The sequence below is a fragment of the Hydractinia symbiolongicarpus genome, chromosome 6, assembly GCF_029227915.1.
Source record: "Hydractinia symbiolongicarpus strain clone_291-10 chromosome 6, HSymV2.1, whole genome shotgun sequence".
NCBI classification, from domain to species: domain Eukaryota; kingdom Metazoa; phylum Cnidaria; class Hydrozoa; order Anthoathecata; family Hydractiniidae; genus Hydractinia; species Hydractinia symbiolongicarpus.
The window spans coordinates 10,500,536-10,520,242 of record NC_079880.1 but is presented as its reverse complement, the minus strand read 5'-3'; the positions used below and the strand labels follow the sequence as shown (position 1 = coordinate 10,520,242).

Sequence of the window (19,707 nt, the reverse complement as noted above, 5' to 3'; positions counted from 1 at the left end):
ATTTCATACCAACTTCGGACTACGCCTTCTTCCCTCTCCCCGCCACAAAAGTCACAGTTGTAAAAATTAAAAAAGCCCTGGATTAATAAAATATCAGTGGATGGTATGGGTGAATACACAAAAGCGTACGGGGGCTACGCCCCCACTTGAGGCAGGGGAAAGCGTGTGTTAGTGTGTATTTCTTCCCTTCTCTTAAATTCGCTTTAAGCTTACCTCCCGCGAAAAACAAGTTGAGCTTATATTTAGGATCTTTGAAAGTTATCTGGGAATCTGCTCATTTTTTGAGATTTTTTTGTTGGTTTTCGAGATATTTGTCTTGAATTTGCGCTAATTGTGACGTTATGAATTAGGCCTAAAACAAATAATTGTTTGTTATGGAGCATAATTAGAGTAATTAAATATTGAAATTCATGTAAAATGTTCAAAACGTCAAGGGGAACGTCTAAAAAACATTTTTAACCCTCTATAACTTATCAAAACTGTTAAATACAACACCCACGAAGAACTAGAGTATATAACTTATCAAAACTGTTAAATACAACACCCACGAAGAACTAGAGTATATAACTTATCAAAACTGTTAAATACAACACCCACGAAGAACTAGAGTATATAACTTATCAAAACTGTTAAATACAACACCCACGAAGAACTAGAGTTTGTTAAATACAACACCCACGAAGAACTAGAGTTCATGATGTTTTGCATAATTAGAGAAACTTCAAAATCTAAACTCTTAAGAACCAATCAAGAATTTTGAAAAAATTAACAATATCCTAGACAATTTTTAAGTTCTTTCATACAAAATTAACTTGTTTTTTTTTTTGCGAGACGTAAGCGTTAAAGAGAACAACTCCTGGATCTTTCTCTAGACGGATGGATAATACTGACACTCGGAGAAGAGATTGATTCAGACTGATAATCTTGGCCTGGTTGGCTTTTTCTATTTGGACAATTTCTAGATACGAAAATTGCCTTTTCAATATCCCAAATTTTTCCCAGTAGCTGATGACATAGTTAGTCAAAACACTTATCACTTTGAACTTCTCAATGTTACAGTTAACAAAGAGAAGAGCTCTGCTAGAGAAGATAGAAGATACAACACGATATCGCTTCTTCAACATTTGCTTAAATATAATCTAAATTCTGTTATATTACAATTTTGATTTTCTTAATACACATATGTATATGTTCAATAAATAAATTAGCAATTCTAAAAATAAAAGAATAAATAAACCCTTTTTCTCAATAAATAAAATTCAATTTCATGTACACGTTAAAAAGTTGCAACCTGTCAACTTTGTTCCCAAACTCCAACTTTAAGAATTCACGATTTACACCTTTTTTACTAGAGATTATATCGAGTCCCAGACTTCTTTCAGTACTTAGTTTATCTTCACGTAACTGTTTCTTTTAATTCTATCAGATTCAAGGAGTTTGGGAATTACTAAATAAACGTAAAAATTCAAACTAAAAACAGAACTGAACGTATTAAAAAAATGCATAAAATACCTGGAAAACAGTGTTTTTTAATATACCGATGGGCACACCCTCTTTATAGAAAATCGGTTATTTAAACACTCCTCCCCAGGGTATTATAAATTAACTATTACAACAAACACGCAATTGGTAAAAACATTTTAAAATTTAAATCGAAATTGCAGCACTACTTGCTCTCATTCTCCATATAATCCTCTTTAAAATCACAGGAGATTTCTCAAGGTAAGTGTGACACCCCTTTGATCCAGAACATAACTTCGCTTCCTTCTAATTTTACGAAATGTTTTGTACCGTGCAAAGACACGCGTCCAATTTGATGCTTTTATATACAAACTGTAACAAGTTAAAATACTAAACGCGATATGGTGACACCGCACGCTAAAAATGCGACTAAAAAGCTGAAAGTCATCAACATTTACCTTCTTCTTTACCAGTCAACTGCAATGTAATTTCAACGAATCTATAAATCATGGCACCAATGTTCAAGGTCAGTTCAGTGACTACAGTTCACGCCCTTTACGCCCTAACATTGTCAGGGCGGTTTTCTAATCAACAAATTATTCCGCTACTAGTAAACAAATATTCACGGCAGTGAAAAACTTTATGTTGACCACACTCGGCGTTCACTGCAACAAATGATGACGTCAGAACCTTCTGATGTAATAAGCGACTTATCAAAAATCTCTTTCACTGTGCGATGTTAAAGAGTTGGCAGAGGCTGGTGCAGAAGGTGGTTGAGCCAATGACGTAGTTGAAAATAGTTTATACCAACCCATTACAAGTTGACTCAAATCTAGATCGTCTAGGAATATCTGGCATACACCCATAAACACTTTACGATCCATGCGACCATAATCTCCCCAAATCATGACCTAAAATATAAATTATACTCATATTTAAGTTCACACTGACCAAATGAATTTTTTGAATCATTCCATTAAATGTGTTGCAAGATTTCTTATACATGGAAATAAATGTTTTATCGATATAAAACATCAGTCAATAGTAATACTTTTTAGACCAATGCAATTCCAGCTTTTTCTTGACCAAATTTCTCACAGTTACTTTTGATAATTTTATTTTCGCAGTTGGAAAAGAAAAGAATGTTTCGTCAAGGTCTTAACTCCACCGGAAAAAGGACTTGTTTTGTTAATTAAGCCTAAATTTGAACATAAAATAATTACCCCCTTTCCGCCCTTGCACACACCCTCCCCTAATTTTAATTTTTTTTGCGGCTGAATTGAAACACTGCCTTTTAAAAATTTAACTTTAAAAAGTTCTGATTAAAACTCTACAAGTTTTGAAATTTCTTCACATGCATACCTGGAGTATTTTTCCTCTGTAGTTTTGCGGGAATTCCAGTTGTTGTGAGTACAACGGATCCAGTGTCTTTCGAGCAGTTTTCGTTTTCTTCTTTGCGATACACTTTTTACCATATAACAGGTACACTTTTACGTAAGGAGCTAAAAGAAAAATGTCAAAATCAATCCAGATTGCAAAACATGGTATTATATCCAACAATGTACGACTAAAATGAAAAGAAAGTAATGTGAAATAGCGTACCGGGTAATGTTTTTGCACCGGGCTTTACAACAAGTCCTTTCGCTCTGATAATTTCAACCTGCAAAACTCCACGGCGGTCAAATAAACTTACTTGAATATCACCTAGCAACGGCGACCCTAACAACAAAAGTGAAATGAATAAAAAATGGTTTTGATAAAATTCCAGCATCACTTTTCATTCTATGCTTTCGCCGGGAAACATTTTTCGACACCGGTACTCACGCTTTTCAAGAAAAGCATAGTCCGGTACCATATTGTATTCAACATTAAGCCACTGTTGTTGTTGTTTTTTTTTTTTTTTTGGGGGGGGGGGATTAAATCGAAGAGATTTTTTTCGAAGAAGGTCTCACATCCTTCCCAAAAAAGTTGACAACTTTCTTGAGTATAATGAAGGCTATCTGAAACATTTATTTCAGTAACAATAAAATGCTCTAAACGTGAAATGATGAGTTTTGAGAAAGCGTGGCAACCTCGAAGCTACATATTTCAAAAAGGAAGTTTCTGTGGCTAATTTTTAATCTAACCTTACCCTATTTAAAATTAATAGACGTAAAAGTTGTATACACATACCAAGCACTTGTCTTCCTACCATTTGAGCAGGACCAAGACCTTCAACGAAATCGATGAGCTGCGTATCTCCTGATATACCGAAACTTGGTGGAATCCACGACATGCTAAAAAGGAACAAAAGACCAAATTAGAATAAACTGAGAATAAACTAAGAAAAAAACGACGAAAGAGTTTCCTGTGTTATTTTACTTTGCCTAAATCACGAGTTTCGTGGAAAAATCCACGGAAGCCGACCAAGATGTTACGTTTAGCTGCATATTTTCAGTTAAGCACTAAAAACAGATGAAACACCGTACCTGCTATCTATGCTTGTGACAGTCATCATCGAACTAGCTAAACTAGACGAGCTACCACTTCTCTGACTTTCCAGGGACGACGTCGGGCTGCTTCTACCACTCCCAAAACTTTCCTTTCTCCTCCTTCGATACGAACCAGATGAACCGTAACTACTGTCTAATTGATCTGTACCAGTGTCGTAAAATGTCCTCTGTGGTGGAAACGTACTCATGAGGAAATTGCTATCGGTTGTATTTTTGTAAGTACGCAGAACATTTCTATTTTTTATTTCGTTCTCATTGAGACTATTCACACGCTTCAAGTAGCGGCGTTCTAAACATGAGAAGGAAAGGAAAGTTTATAGCACAAACAAAGACAAAGTAATGTAACATGTTAGAGTGAAAGATTTACCTGTTAAATATCTTGGAGAACTGCCAACACTTTGTGGAGAGTCACCTGGCTTGCCGCCATATTTGTTTTCGTGATTTCTCCGCGCAGTTTCCGATATATCGTAGGCACCTAAGAACCACAAAAGCATTAGAAAAACAAAACATTAAATCCTGTATTGCGTAGTCTAATTAGTGTATTAATAACTTCGGTAACTAATATATAATATATATTAACGAATATAATAACGAATATACCTTGCGCAGTAGGTGACGTGTGATTTTGTTGACGCCCACGTGCTATATCGGGCATTTGCCTGTACGGACTTTTATGACGGTCCGCCACGACGCGTTTTCCTCTCAATTGTTCAGGTGATATATGACGTCGATTCTGATGCGGTAAGCTAACAGTTTTGCTCAAGATAGGATGTTCGATAGTAGAGTGAGTGCTAGGCTCCGAAGCGTTACTACTACTAATACTAACTTGATCAGATGATAATGTAGTGAGAAATGACGGGTTCTCCATCGTAGTGACATTTGTTAACTTTGATGATGGGTCAGCTGCGGGTGCTTGTGTAGTCCATTGCGATGTTGAAGGAGAGTGTCCATTCACTTCGCCATCCGAGCTGGACGTAGGCTGAGATGAAGTTAGAACATCAAGCTGTTTCTGTAAAAACTGTTGAGCCCGTTGCAATAAAGAAGGTCTAATACCCGATGTTGCACTATCTAATGAATTTGATTTAACTAGAGGTAGCTTTTCTGCGTGTTGTAATCCTTGTTGTACGTTGGTTTCATGTGTTCGCGCGAAACTTGGTGACGGTACAGGGGTCTTGTCTTCAACCGTATCCAGACTAAGATCATCAACTGTACCATCGTCAGTTGGTGCATCCACTGTAGGTTCAAGTACTTCGTTGTATGTGTTAATGACAGGAGAAACTACACGAGAGAGAAAAGAGAGAAAGTATTGACACGAGGTAACAGAATGTGAATGAATGATTTGGAAACAGATTATCAGGACTACAAAACACCTGTTGGTCTTCGACTTTAGTGACTTACGCGAAATTCGAGCTAACGCCGGTGGCAGAGTTTATGACCACAGAGGACAAAAACAACTACTTAAATCATCTTAAATATCATATTAGGCATCCAAATATAACTAAAAATGACAGGGAAGTTCCCCACATATATCGGTTATCCATAATTTATTCAATATAAGTACATACCCTGCTTTTAACTCAAACTTTCTAATAAAATAATCTTCAAAATTTTTTAACTAGCTATAGCTATATCATTCGAAATTTTGAATTGAAACATAAGGCCAATCAACAACAACGACTTTAAAATCTTTTAGAGGTATTAATTACCTTCTTAAAGCTTAAAGCTAGTAAACATATATACAGCTTCTTATACCGCCAAAAGAATACTAAAAGATTTTTTTTTTTTTTTTATAAATAACAACAAAAAAAATATTCATGAACAGGTTGTCCAGACGTTTTTGTGGTCTGAAGTATAATTTCTCGTACATTGACCTTTTGAGTGGTCCGTTTATTACACGCTATTTTTCGGAAATTGCGGAAATTAAGCTTATTGCATCGTTTCATAGCCTCTTTAAGGACATGAATTGCAAAGCAAGCGATATGATTTGACGATTGACTAATGACATTATTTTCAAAATTTTTTACACTATTAAGTTTTTTTTGTTACTGTATTTCAAGATTTATCATGAGGTTACAAATTATTTGCGGAACTTATTTTTGCAGAAATTTGCGAGAGAAAAAATTTTTACATCCATAAAGATTCCTTTCTTAATTTTTTTTATTTTTTCGTTTTTCAATTTTCTGTAGGATCTAAACCCATTGGTTTCTTTGTAACTCATTTAAAATAACTTTATTTCTGAAAAAAAACTGATTCTGCTCTTACCGAAATCATCCGCAAAATTTAATTCTGCAAATTTCAGGAATGTGTCTTTATCCGCAAAAAAATATTCCTCAAAATAATGTATTTGTGGAGCACTCATCCGCAAAAAATAGTTCAAAAAAACTTTTTTTCGCAAAGAAATTTTGTATTTAGGTATAAGAAAATCCATCGGCACAATGAAGGCAAATAAAAAAAATGGCGCTGCTAAAAGTTTAAATTTCCCCAAGCACAGCATGTCAATATGAGAAATTGAAAATATTCATAGTGAAGATTTTTGAGGTCACCTAGTCTGTTCTCGAAGTTTTCAAGGGTTTGAAAAGTCTGGCTGACACTCAGTGTAGAGTGCATTGACACGACACTATCCGCGTCCACTAAGCGCGAAAAATTGAAAGATACTATCCGCGTCCACTAAGCACGAAAAATTGAAAGATACTATCCGCGTCCACTAAGCGCGAAAAATTGAAAGATACTATCCGCGTCCACTAAGCGCGAAAAATTGAAAGATAGTAAACATCTACCATTTGTTGAAGGAGCATCATCATCCTGACGCTCCTCATCATTTTCATCATCGTTTGAAGAATCACTGTGAACTGACACAATCGATGGAATTGTACCTAAAAATATTTTTCAATCGTTTTAGTTAGTTAACCGATCAATCGATAAGGACATGGGGAAGGCTGTATCACGTGACGGGCTGTATATACACATACCTTTATATCTTTCAACTGTTGCAGGATCACGAAAAGAATTCTGCGGCGACAACATAGGGGTTGGGGTGGGTAATGGTGTTGCGTGGTAATTGTGTAAATGTAAGGAATACCAGTGAGCTCGATTATCCAAAAGTGCCTCGCTTAGGTCGATCAACACCTCGCCAATGAATTCGTTACTTTCTGTCCGATCATAATCCCACAAAGTAATTTCCAATGAACGTCCCTGAAACTGAGAAAAAAACAACATGTCTTTCAAGTTGGTAACAAAAACAAAAAATATACTGCATATTGTCAAACACATTTGATATAATTTTCGTGTACAGGCCAGTTTTGGTAGTAACTGACAGACGCTTCTAGGGTGAACTAAAGTTTTTACCTTTCTTTCAAGAAGAGACAAAAATTTAGACATAAAAATAAAAGGGGTAGGAAAAAGCGAAAAAAATTGTTTATTATATTTGCTTAGTTTTTAATTTTTATATTTATTATTTTATCTAATACTTTTATATTTACTATTAATTACATATATATATGTTAATTAGTTACCATTTTCTTTCTGTGAGAAGGAGAGTCACATCGGTTGTTGTGGTAAGTTTCTTTTAAGCTTTCCGCGTGATCAGGTGATATATACGGTATAATATCCAACAGCGAATCATCGGAAAGTATGGACTCGTCTTGCTAATAGTGTTAAAACATGTTAAATGTTTTATTTATAGTTTTCAAGCAAAGAATCCGCGATTTTTTATCGTAATTTATTTCATTAAATTTAAATTTTTTTTTTTAATTTTCCAAAAATCTCAATCAAGCTTTTTTGATTTACGATGTAAAACACAGGGGAAATGTTGCACGAGCAAGATATGAATCCGCTATTTATTATTCTTATTATTATTCTCTATAATTATTAAAATATATAATTAGTTTATGGCGTCGTAACTTAGTTGTTAAACTCTCACACTTTGTGCGGGAGACTGGATTACTCTTGGCGGCGATTCAATATGGTAGAGTTAATGTTACCGTAGTCCTGGGTTAGCAGGGCAGACCCTAATTGGGTCTGCGTAGGTCAAAAAGAGCATTAAATACTCTAGGACTCTCCATCGAAGCTATAGCCTCTCCCGGAAATAATGGACAGGGTATATCCCTCGATATTTGTTAGGCCGTGTAAAATATGCACGTCTATCTATTTAGTTGATATTGTGTATTCACCAGCTATGGTGAAAATTGATAAAAAAAAAATGTCTCACTAACCTTTTGATTTTTCACCACGTACATGAATGTTTGGTTCCAAACTGGTGAGAGAGTTCTCAGTACAGTTTTGGTGCGACGTTTACTTTGCAAGCTAAAACAGAGTCGTGATTTATTTAGATCTATGCACGTGTCCAAATACACACTTATTTTATAAGAATAGACTCTTTAAGAATGTTTAAGATTAGACAAAAAGTTAAAAATATCCTCAAAAGTTAGAATACGCTCATCCTGAAATTTTGTTTATATAAATTTGTATCCTATCATTGATTTAAAATGTCTTTTAATAGGTTTCCTTTAAAGTATTTTCTTCACCAAATCTAGATGTCTGTCTGTCAGTTGAAGTAAACAGTTTAAGCAACAACACCTTGGGTTTGCATACTTATATCTTTTAATCCTAAATGTGCTAAAATGACGCTAAGAGTATATTAGGATGATTTTTACAAGGAAAGTTAAGAGTATTTATGTTAAAACGAAAAAAAACTATTCTTATAAAAAAACGTGTGTAAGCTAACCAACAAATAAAATGATGAGGGAGATGATGATGCTTCTTCTGCAAATGGTTTGTATTTACTATCAATTTTTGGCTCCTAGTTGACGCAGATAGTGTGGTCAGTTTGATCACACATTTTAAGATTTTAAGATTTGTACGTTTTCTAATATCAATAACAACACTCACCTCCGATCTGGTAGAAAGTACAGTTTAATGTAAGGATTCCTCGGTTGCATGTTGGAACGATGTATCAATCCTTTTGCAGCCATTATCGTCACATACAAACTACCCGCATCAAGCTCATAGTTTAATTTCAACTAAAAACACAATGTCATCCGGCATTATTGGGACAGAAAACAAAATTCTTACAAAACTGACTTCGTCTCATTTGAGGGTTAATCGTTTTTTATGTTTATGCAGGAAATCATAAAAGATAGGTCCAAAGAAGGAAAAAATAGGGAAAAAATAGAAAACTGCAAATGCTCTACACCTACATCTTGTTTATTTGTTTGTTTCTACGAAAATTTTGGTTTTAAAAGGTTCTTGTGCTTGGATTTAGGGAAAAATATACATTCTCAGACAACCATGGACAAACTAGCTATATTGAAACAAGACAGTTAATTTCAAAGTTTGCCACTGCATGATTACACAGCGTATTTATTTATATTTATTTATGTTCACAGTGAATTTAGCCGTGGATCTTAGGTTATTTGACTAAATCTGACATCATATGTATATACAAAAGGTAGCGAATTTGCAGAATGCTAGCTGACCTTTTGTCCATATTTAAATTATGACAAAAAAATTACTTTTGCTTCAACATTTTTATCCACAGTAAACTAAGCACATCCTAGTAAAAGTACTGAAAAGTTTGTAATATTAGGCTGATATAATTTGTCCAAACAAAATAACAGAAATTTCGGGCACAGAGTCTGTGTGGCGTAGCTAAATAATGGCTTTGCAGGGGAAAAGCTCTTTCAGAGGTTAGCAGCAGCATGTAATACAACGACAAAGTTATTCCAGATATCACGAGCCCATCAGGATTAAAACAGGTTGGCGTTTTCAACTTTGATTTATGGTAAATCATGCCTTAGTGACGTTGTAGGGAACAAAAGTCTTTTTAGTGACTTAAAAATCTGCATAGCATGTACATGATCATGACACATATTGTTATGGTAATCAGGACATCAAACCATGTCCATTGATAGTAAAAGTATTTACACATAATATACACAAGCAAGAACGGACCCGCTAAAATAACTGTGAGTTAGATGTAATACTACCTTAAGGGAAGGAAGGGTGCAGAATTATTGTTTGTGACTTGTCTCGTATTTGCAAACTTAAATTCCATATTTTTTAAACAATTAAAAAAAGGATGCGAGGCATTACGTAAGTTGCAAGCAAAATTGAAACTACACAAAAATTTAGTGAATATTGTTTCTTTTCGATATATTACGGTAAGGTACCAAAATCCAGCAGGAACACATCAAAAATGAATTGGTGTGCATAGGTAGAAGAGCCCTGACATTGAGGTTGTGAATTGAACGCTATGCTGAACAATTCGTTGTGAGATTCTGGCTCCTTTGCAATTTTTCTCCAAATTTAGCATAAAATTAACTTTAGACATAATGATATAAGCAAAACAACAGCTATTTAAATAAATATTTAATTCTGCAATTTAAAAAAATGTGCGCACTTGTAATTTTTCTTCCACATTTTACACAACTTTAGAGGTCCTATTCCCAAACTTAAATTCCACAAACAATTTCTTCCCTTAATTATTATTACAGTCTTATTTTGCATCCCATTTATTTACACTGTTAATTATACATTTATATCCAATGCCATGTAAAAAGTTTATTTACACAATATAGAAAATGTTTTGCTTCATAAACATACCTGTAATTGTCCCGTGATGCTCTCTGGATTTATAAATGAATGCTATGATACAAAATGAGATTATCAACAAGGATGCAATGATAACAATAACACTACTCATGACAAGAGCTGTGGGTAAAACTAAAGGTCACTTTTTACTAAGGTGCAATTAGCCACAGCTCTCAGTGTTCAGTATCTAGTTATACACAATAAATTTTCAACTGCGTCTGGATTCAGCTACCTTTGAAAGTTAAAGCGAGTCAACTACACGTTTGCAGACAGACAACTGTTAAGAAGTATATTTATTGATCACGGACACTTGATCCAATTGATTCGAACTAGCTTAAGAATACAATAATAGCAAGAAAAACACCTTTTATATCTAGCGTTTCAAAAAAATGATGAACTATGTGAAAAACTAATGCTATAAACTTTTCTGCTTCAAAAACAAAAACAACTGATAATAATTACTTTTATTTTCTGTTATTACCTTGTTGTTGAGCCTTCCTTGGTAGCGTGATCTTGGCTTTCCCAATTCTTCATCACTTGATGTGTTTTTACCATTTTGGATATCAACTAAAGTATACAAAAAAATCCAAAAGGATATTTTATGTTGATGTATTTAAAGTGTAAATTATCTGCTTTGTTAAAATGTAAAAGAATAAAAATAGTGAATTAAAATAGTGCTGAGGTCAGCTAGTCTGTCAAATTCCTTTTCAAGGTTCTTTGCAGCATTTTCACAATATTTTAAGGTTCTTATGCACATGAATGTAATTTAAATCCCTGGTTATCACATGCAAGACAAACATAAAGTCTACCTAAAAACGGCATTTTTAAACATTCATACCTATAGGAATGAAGGTACGAGACTGGCTGCAACCACAACAAAATACTTTTAGATAAACTAGTAGTCATGTGGTAGAGCGTTTTCTTCAAGTGTGGAAGGTCATGGGTTTGAGTCGAGACTACAAAGTGTTATCTATAATTTCTACTTAGTGTTCAGCAGGAAATTAGGATTCAACTCTTTCATGGTTGTCTAGTTAAGTGGTTGCTGTATTTGCATGGTTTTCAAGTTCAAATGCAGTAGGAGCCCTCTACTGGACCCTCATTAATAAAGGTACAGTTGAAAACTAATGAGGCTATCCTGGGTAAGTAATCCTAATAAAAAAAGAAGGTACTGTAGCTAACTAGACAGTGTTTTTGACAAAGGTCATATTTTAGAGTTTTCTCCATAGAATGATGGAGTTTTTCCACGCCATGATTCCAGGGTTCTCAAGCCTTTGAAACTCTGGCAAACAAACTGATTTACAACCATTTATAATGCAGAATAAAAAAAATTAAAGATTACTTACCTGGTAATTTGTTTGTTGGCGTGCCTTCTGGACTTGATTTTAGAATACCAGGCATTTTGCGTGACAACTGTTGTGAAGGTGAAACTTTGATCTCCTGTGCGCTGTAACACAATACACAATGTAAATATTTCAGCAAATGTTTTTCAGCAAAACAGAGCATGGAAACATAATAATTATAATTTAAAAGATAATATGCAATGATAAATTTCTCCGCAGGCTGATGTCAGCAGCAGGATCTTTCAATAAAACACTAGACATATTCACATGATCTAAGTCGAGCATTAGAAATTTTAAAAATGGTAGCATGTTAAAAACAAACAACTAGGCAGAAAGGAGAGGACAAAATCAAATACAAAGCTTTAATTAATTAGCAATCACACTTAAAACAAGGATGCAACACATTTAATTTAACTTTCCATATGAAATGTATTTATGATAAGTGAAGTTTAAGAAATAAATTTTAAGCTCCAAAATTACGAAATATTTTGTTTATGTAGCTAGCCAGTTATTTATAATGCTTAGCATGTTACTTTAGGCAGTCACATGTTGACATAGAAGGTTATGCTGAATATAACTATTTGAGTGAATAAAGGGTTATATTGATTGAGTTTTCATTTTCCTTATAAATAGAGCTTCTCTGCTTTGTGGTTCACTGGCCTGTGTTTGCCAGTTTAAGGGGAATTGCTGTTGTTGCGGATAACGTGCATTGTTTAGTGAAGAAAGTTGCGAACAATCCCCCTAAAAAACAGCTGAGTTTTTATTTGCTTTGCTCTTCTATAATCACATATTAATTTTCAAATAAGTTAAAAAAATTGATGCATGTCAGGTGTATGTAGGTGTAAATACGCGAATGTATAAACGCTGAATTAAACAGAAAGTTTTAAAAAAATACTGAATTTTTGTGCTTCCTATTAAAGTCTTATTGCAGTCTGGCATTTAATGAATAGCAGACATGCAAATATGCTGTATTTTTAAAAATAACAGCCCACTCTTCAAAACACGGCTTTGTGAAAAGTGGCAACACCATGCATAATAGTATCTCCTGCACAATGTCACATCTGTATTAAATCAAAATATGCGGCACTAAAAACACGAAAGCAATGTTACCATGTTCTGCTTAGTAGTATATGCAAATCTAAAGAATCTTCCATGGAAAGTATCTCCTCAACTTCTTCTTTCGTGCAATCCACCAAAGACTGTTCATTCCATTCTAAGACTTCATCACCTTAAAGGACAAAAAGTGCTATCCATGCACAAAAGAAAGATTCAATTGTTTTTTATTTATGCATCAGAAATAATGTAAAACATTTTAAACAACAATTCATACACAAAAATTTAAGCCTGACAACAAAATGTTTACTATCTACAATAATAAATCCATCAATGTTATATTTTATTAAAGTTTACATAATTTTGTTCAAAATTTTAAACATATTGCCTATGTAACATTATTTTAATGAAAACTGTACACCAACGAGTCCAATCATTTTAATTGAGGCATATAAACAAACAGATCACACATGTTTTTTCTTTTAATCCCGAAATGTGAGAAAATACAAAAATTTATTGTTAATATTATCTAAAAGAAAAGAAAAACAATTAATTCGAAACGTACTGAATAATTAATCAATTGGTTTTTTAGCAAGACTTCTAAACATTTTAAATATATGATGCAAATATCAATAAATAAATAGATACACAAATAAATAAACGTGCTGACTTACATATAATGTTAAAAAAATATAGGAATGATAAAGGTCGTACTAAATTCACTAGTTCGTTAGTCAGTCTCACAGATATTACAAAGTGTGACATCCTACTAATATTTGTCAATCTTCATAAATGAGGAAACAAGGTCTAGTAAAAGCGACAAATTTACACACCAACAGCTATATTTGCAATGATATCAGCGATGCTATCCCTTTTAACTGTCTTTATCACTGTCATTAACTTCCCACTGTCAGATGTTAAGCCAGCTGATAATTCAAATCCAAAAGCTGAACAATGGTCTAAATCAAAAACAAAGACTTGTACCATTTTAGTAAAATTCGAAATAAATTATTGGGGTCAATTAAAAACTTTACTCAATAAATTCTCAAATAATAGAATTCAAAGCTCAAAATGCAATCAAATAAACCAAGAAAAAAAAAAAAATTCAAAAATTTGACACTCAACTCACTGCATCAGCCATTTTATTTTTCATAAAGATAACTAAAAAACTTCAGTTATAATGGCCCACAACGTGCACGGGCCTACACAGGCTGTAATATGGCCTTTTACAGCCTAATAAGGACTCTACATGTAAACCACACAGCTCCACGCACCAAGTCAGGTGACCATCAATTTACCAGTGAAAAAACTTTTGCATGATGGTTTTAAGTATCCAAACTTTTATTAGACTCATTTTTTTTAAAAATAAGCCTTAATAAAGATTGGGTTCTGCTTTAAAATAATCGTCCTCACAGTTCTTGAAGATTACGTAAAGCAATTTGTTAAAAAAATTACAAACCTTTAAACTGCTTGCTATTTCCAGGTTCAATGGAGAGCAAAATATCTCCTAGCTTTTTATTTTCATCATCAGGAGGAGACCAACGTACATGATGACTGCTCAGCAGCTAAAAATATTGAAACACACAAATTAAACATTGGCATTTGCGTTTAATATAGAGGCATTAAGGGTTAAAAATGCTTTCTGGCGTTTTGAACATTTTAAATTCAATATTTAGCTATTTTAATTATGCTCCAGTCGGCGTTATTCAGCATTTACAGTGTCAGAAATAATTGCTATCACAATTCTCACAATTATTAGAACACCACAGTAGTTTTGGAACTTATGTTGGCAAAATTATGCTATGTAATTTTAAAACTAATCAAAACACATTGGCTAACTCACAATTTCGTCAATAATTTATGCTTATAACCCATTTTGCTTTTTAGCAGGAGGTAAACTTTAACACATCGGTATTCGACTTTTACTTTATACCATCGTAAATTAGAAATAAGAAAAAAAAAGAAAAGGGAAAGAAAATGGTGAAACCTTGAGTAATTCTTCTTTTATTTTATTTTGTTCCTGTGACAATGCATCATCTTCATTGCTTTCAGAACTAGCTCCTCTCGTATAATTACGCTCTTTAAAAGTAACTTTTTTTTTAAACGAACCACCTCTTCGATTTTCACTACTGTCAGAATCACTATCACTGACACGGCTGCCATGTTTACCAACTCCATTGCTCTCACCCAATCTTTCTTTTAATGACTTTCTGCGTTCATCCTCTGCCTGTTCTTCTAATTGAGCTTTGGCAACAGAGCTGGCAGGTAAGCCAGTTTTTATAATCTTCGGACTAATAGGTTTACTTTTGGGAGTAGCCGGTGGAGTGTTTAGTAAATGAAGTTCAAGTTCTCTGCCAGGGTTGTGTTTTTTTGTCTCTTTTCCATGAAACCATTTTCCAGTTTTTAACAAAAGATCCTGTTTTTTCTTACACAGTGGACATAACCAATCATCCTAAAATGTGTTTACGTAATTTATCAAAATATCATTTTTTTACATTGTTTAACGTAGCCTGCTTAGAAGTCTATATTACTTCTCACTTACATTTTTAACACAGTATTTCCTATATCCAACTTAAAATAATATTGTTTAATTTTTAGTATCCTAATACAACATAATCATAATTTGCATAGGGGTAAGAACCCCCTATTTATTAAATAACCCCTATTATTAGGAACCCTACTCCATTTTATTTAAGGTTAACCCTCCCCTATTATTTTGAGGTCAAGCTATTATCTTTATCCTGTATCGGATATTTAACAACCTTTTAATTTAAACTCACATCCAAAGACATCAAAAAGCACATTTGGTGTTGTTTTTGTTGTTAAAAAAATATATGGAACCTACCCAAAAGCTATGTTAAATAGTTACAACACATTGATAGTTAGAAAAAGTTCTAGTAAATTAAATTGTTTCTCTAATTCCATTTGTCTACCTAGTCTGCCTATCATAGCCACTAAAATGTGACTAAAAAATACTTGTTCTTTTAGAACCTTCAGCAAGATCTCTAATGCATAGATAAATGTCCCTAATTTTTTAATGTTGCAAATTTTGAAAATTGCCAGCTTAGTTTACAGAGTTTATTGAATCGTTACACAATTGTCAACTTTAAATGTATTTTTCTAATAGGTTTTGACAGGCAGAAATATGAATTTAGATATATTAATGAATAAACAGGATGTAACTTTTAAAAAAAAGAAGTAGAAACTGGCTGCAAACTAAAACAATACTGGGGGAGAGGCGGGTTCCAGCTATATGATAATTTTTAATAACAATCATCAATTGTCATCGAAAAACATTATAACCCAGCCTAGGATACAATAAATTTCAAAGATAGAATGAAACACCAGCAAAAAAACTGAGAAGTTTTAATTTATACCAAAACAACATAGATATATTTTAATAAAGAAAAATGTAGTTGAAAGGCAAATAAAAAACTAAAAAGTCGAAACAAGATTGTAAAATGTTCTCATGGCACATTTTAATTGTTTCATTTAAAATATCCATTTTGTAATTAGAGTAAAGTTCACAAAATAAAATACTGCAAAATTTTTTATAGCCTAAATTTTTGACTGTTGTAAAAATAACAAATCAAGATTTAGGAATGCTTTGGATAGAATTTATTGAAGCAAATTACAGCCAAAATTTCTTCTACGCTTTGTATTCTATTAACGAGCAGTTCCTTTTACTTTATCAAACAAAACATAAAAAAGAAACTCACCTGTGTACTATCCTGAAAGCTGCAACTATTGCACAACTTAAACCTGCAAAATTTACATTTACGAGGGTTATTATTAACGATCACAACTTTATTTTGATGACAAAGCTCACATAGGTCTGCTGAGGCTGGAGAGCTTTCTCCACTGCTACTTTTGACTTCATATTGCACTTGATACGTTGCCAATTCTTTTGCAAGCGAACTAGAAAACGACACAATGTAATCAAATTCAGATGAACGTCTCCAGTATAAGTTAATGAATAACAAAAATTACGTTCAAATTAAATATAAAAAAGTGCAGAAAATTGAAGAACAACCTTTTAAAGTTGTTTATCACCTTCCCCTCACATAAAATGCCTCTCTATTGTTGAAGAAAGTTTATTGGGCCTTTCTCCTTATTCAAGATAAGCACCCATTCTATTTTGAAGGAAAAGGTGTTCGTCTAAAAAGAGTACTTTAGCAGGTTGTTAAAATTATTTATTGAGCTAAACTAAAAATATTTATGTTTGCTGTTGTGCAGATAACAGTTGGGGTTCCGTTTCTTTTTTTCTTATAATTTAAGGGAATGCACTTAAAGGAGAAGTTATTATTAAGTGAAGTGGTGATCCAAAGAAATGAACCAAAAAAGACCTTGCTTCATCTAGGGTCTTATACCATATTTTTACTCATCACATATAAGTTATGGGCCTTTAATTTTTTTAATGCACCATCATTATACTAGCATTTAAAGGGGACGGAAACTTTGACTTAAGAAAGGAAATTTCAAAAAAATTGATTCAGTACGTATATTTTGCTAACAAAGCCTGAAAAAATTAGCCATAAAGAGTGATACGCTCACAGAAATGTAAAGGAAAACAGGCCCAAGTTTCTCTCAAAAGTTTGAGATCACCTTTTCATCTCAATTTTTGTAGATCAGGCGACAGATATAGTATCTCTAAGACTACACAAAAAATAAATATATGTTTGCGTAAATTCTTTTTGGTAAAATCTGTTATAAAGGAAGAGAGGGGACCTCAACAGCAATATCCTGTTAATGGCACATAAAAGTTTCTTTAAAGGTACCTTACCTTGATGGATTTTTCAAGACAGAATATAAAACGGCTAGCTAAAAATCAGTTAAAGAACCTGTACTGTCTCTTAAATTAAAGAACAGGTAAATTTTTAGGCCACATGATTTCACTTTGACTATACACGCTGTGGTGCGGTCATTGCAAAGGTTGTTGATTTTTTACCCAATTAGTTTAGCAGAAATACATTTATATATTGAATATTGGATGCGGAATTCAAGAGGCAAAAAGCAGCGCAAGGAAGGGTTGAAAAAAGAATAAATACTGATCTTAATTATTATGAGTTAAGAATGGTAAATCCTTGGCTCTTATATTTTCGTTTCCAATGCTTCTTACAGAAAAAAATCGATTAAGATGGATGAGTTCAAATAAAAAAACAAGAGGCATATAAATATTCCTCCTGTTTTAATCAGTCAGGTAGCAAGTTAAGGGGTTCCTTCCATACTCGTGCTGCTAACGATGTCTAATTGATATGAATGATAAGTACGGAGTAAAGGCACCCGTAAGAGCTAGCTGATAATGGTTGAAGGAGTTAAAAGGGCCAAAGGTAATGCCCCTCTTTGAGCATGCTACTTTGGTTTCTGAAGATACAGTGTGAACAAGAAGAGTTGGAAATGTACTCTATTCTATAGAAAACTTGACACTTTAAGTCTACTGCATCTTTTACAAAATAAACTGGTGCTCTAATATCTTTCAAAAAACCCAGCACAGCACTAAGTCTACTGTCTCTTACAAAAAAACCTGCCACTTTAAGCATCAAAAATTGACCAGTCTCTTTAAGCAATATGCCATTCACTTTGATTATTTTGCAAAATATTTGCATTGTTGAAATTCTGAAGATGTAAAACTTCGTTCAATTAACAAATATCACATCAGTTTGTTACATATCAGTGCATATGCCATTTTCAAATTTACCAGCACTTTTAGCGATTTTAAGCTTAAAGTGCCAGGTACCAGGGCACTAGTCAAGTCCAACACAAAATGCACAATCTTTATGTTGTTTTTGAAATTTTTAAAAAAATCTAACCTTTGTATTGAGGCTGTTTCATTTTCCAAAGCTTTCTGTCTTTCTAAAACGTCTATAATTTTCTTCTTCTCCTCTTCAGTTAAATGAGAGACATCGACAGGTGGTGGTTGAGCTGGAGTGGACTTTTTATCCAATGCCAATGGAAACATATTTTAAGCAGCATATGAAATATACTTTCCTCTCAGTGTTTTATGAGTATGTGACTCAGTAACTTGTGAACTTAGCTTTTCGGACCGTGGAGATCTTCATTTAATCAGAAATCGTAACGTGCTGTAATACTTTGCTTAATTTCTTTAGTCATTAGCTACCTGTGACTTTTCCTTTAGAAGTTTTAAGGATTCGTGTACCACACTTCATAATTTTGAAATGGAACAGATGTTGCTAAACAATGGTCAGGCGTATTATAGTTTATTGAGGAGATATTTTAATAATTCGTTTTCGTATGTAAGGCCATTACTTTGTTTATAACAAAATAAAAGATGACAGCCTGCAAAAGAACATACTACCGCGGTTTTGACTCATTTGCAGAAAAAGTTTTTATGTTCTGATTACTCTTGGTAGGGCCGAACAAAAGCGAAATTTTTAGTTTGCCATGACATTGAAAGAAAAAAGTCCAATCAGCGCACGTCCAGACCGCTTTCTTTAACAACTTTTCAGCGATGAGTTAAATTGTCGCCTAACGAAAAGACAGTAATCATACGCTTTAAACACTGTCAGATTTTGGACGTTTAAAAGAAGTGTTAACATGTCCAAATTTCCCAAACTTTGTTTCTCAGTTCTAATCATCACAAATACAATTTATAGACTTTTTTTGTTTGGAACCCTTTCATTTCTTTAAAGGGAAAAAGCCCTGGGAACGAGATGGTGTAAAATGAAATCATTTAAAACGTAAAAAATGCTAATGCTATTTCTCCCCCATTCCTAATTTGTTTTCTTTTTTCTAATTTATGCTATTTCACAGCT

The 19,707-nt window shown here is 33.4% G+C and overlaps 1 protein-coding gene across 2 annotated transcripts; it reads right to left on the bottom strand.

The window, feature by feature from the left end:
- Nucleotides 1–1,109: 1,109 nt before the first annotated feature.
- On the bottom strand, nucleotides 1,110–19,510 carry LOC130646969 (regulating synaptic membrane exocytosis protein 1-like). 2 transcript variants are annotated; one of them, XM_057452654.1, is made up of 21 exons: nucleotides 18,745–19,510; nucleotides 16,654–16,852; nucleotides 14,922–15,386; nucleotides 14,394–14,499; nucleotides 13,768–13,893; nucleotides 12,992–13,109; nucleotides 11,885–11,985; nucleotides 11,023–11,108; nucleotides 10,554–10,595; nucleotides 8,841–8,971; nucleotides 8,165–8,255; nucleotides 7,466–7,597; nucleotides 6,923–7,151; nucleotides 6,731–6,826; nucleotides 4,554–5,231; nucleotides 4,321–4,428; nucleotides 3,930–4,242; nucleotides 3,634–3,737; nucleotides 3,064–3,180; nucleotides 2,824–2,963; nucleotides 1,110–2,372 (listed from the first exon to the last, which is right to left on the bottom strand). In XM_057452654.1, exons 1-21 carry the CDS (start codon nucleotides 18,891–18,893, stop codon nucleotides 2,175–2,177), a joined length of 3,729 nt encoding a protein of 1,242 aa, XP_057308637.1. In that variant the 5' UTR covers nucleotides 18,894–19,510; the 3' UTR covers nucleotides 1,110–2,174. The 2 variants fall into 2 exon arrangements, with proteins under 2 accessions (XP_057308637.1, XP_057308638.1); XM_057452655.1 differs by lacking the exon at nucleotides 7,466–7,597.
- Nucleotides 19,511–19,707: the final 197 nt, after the last annotated feature.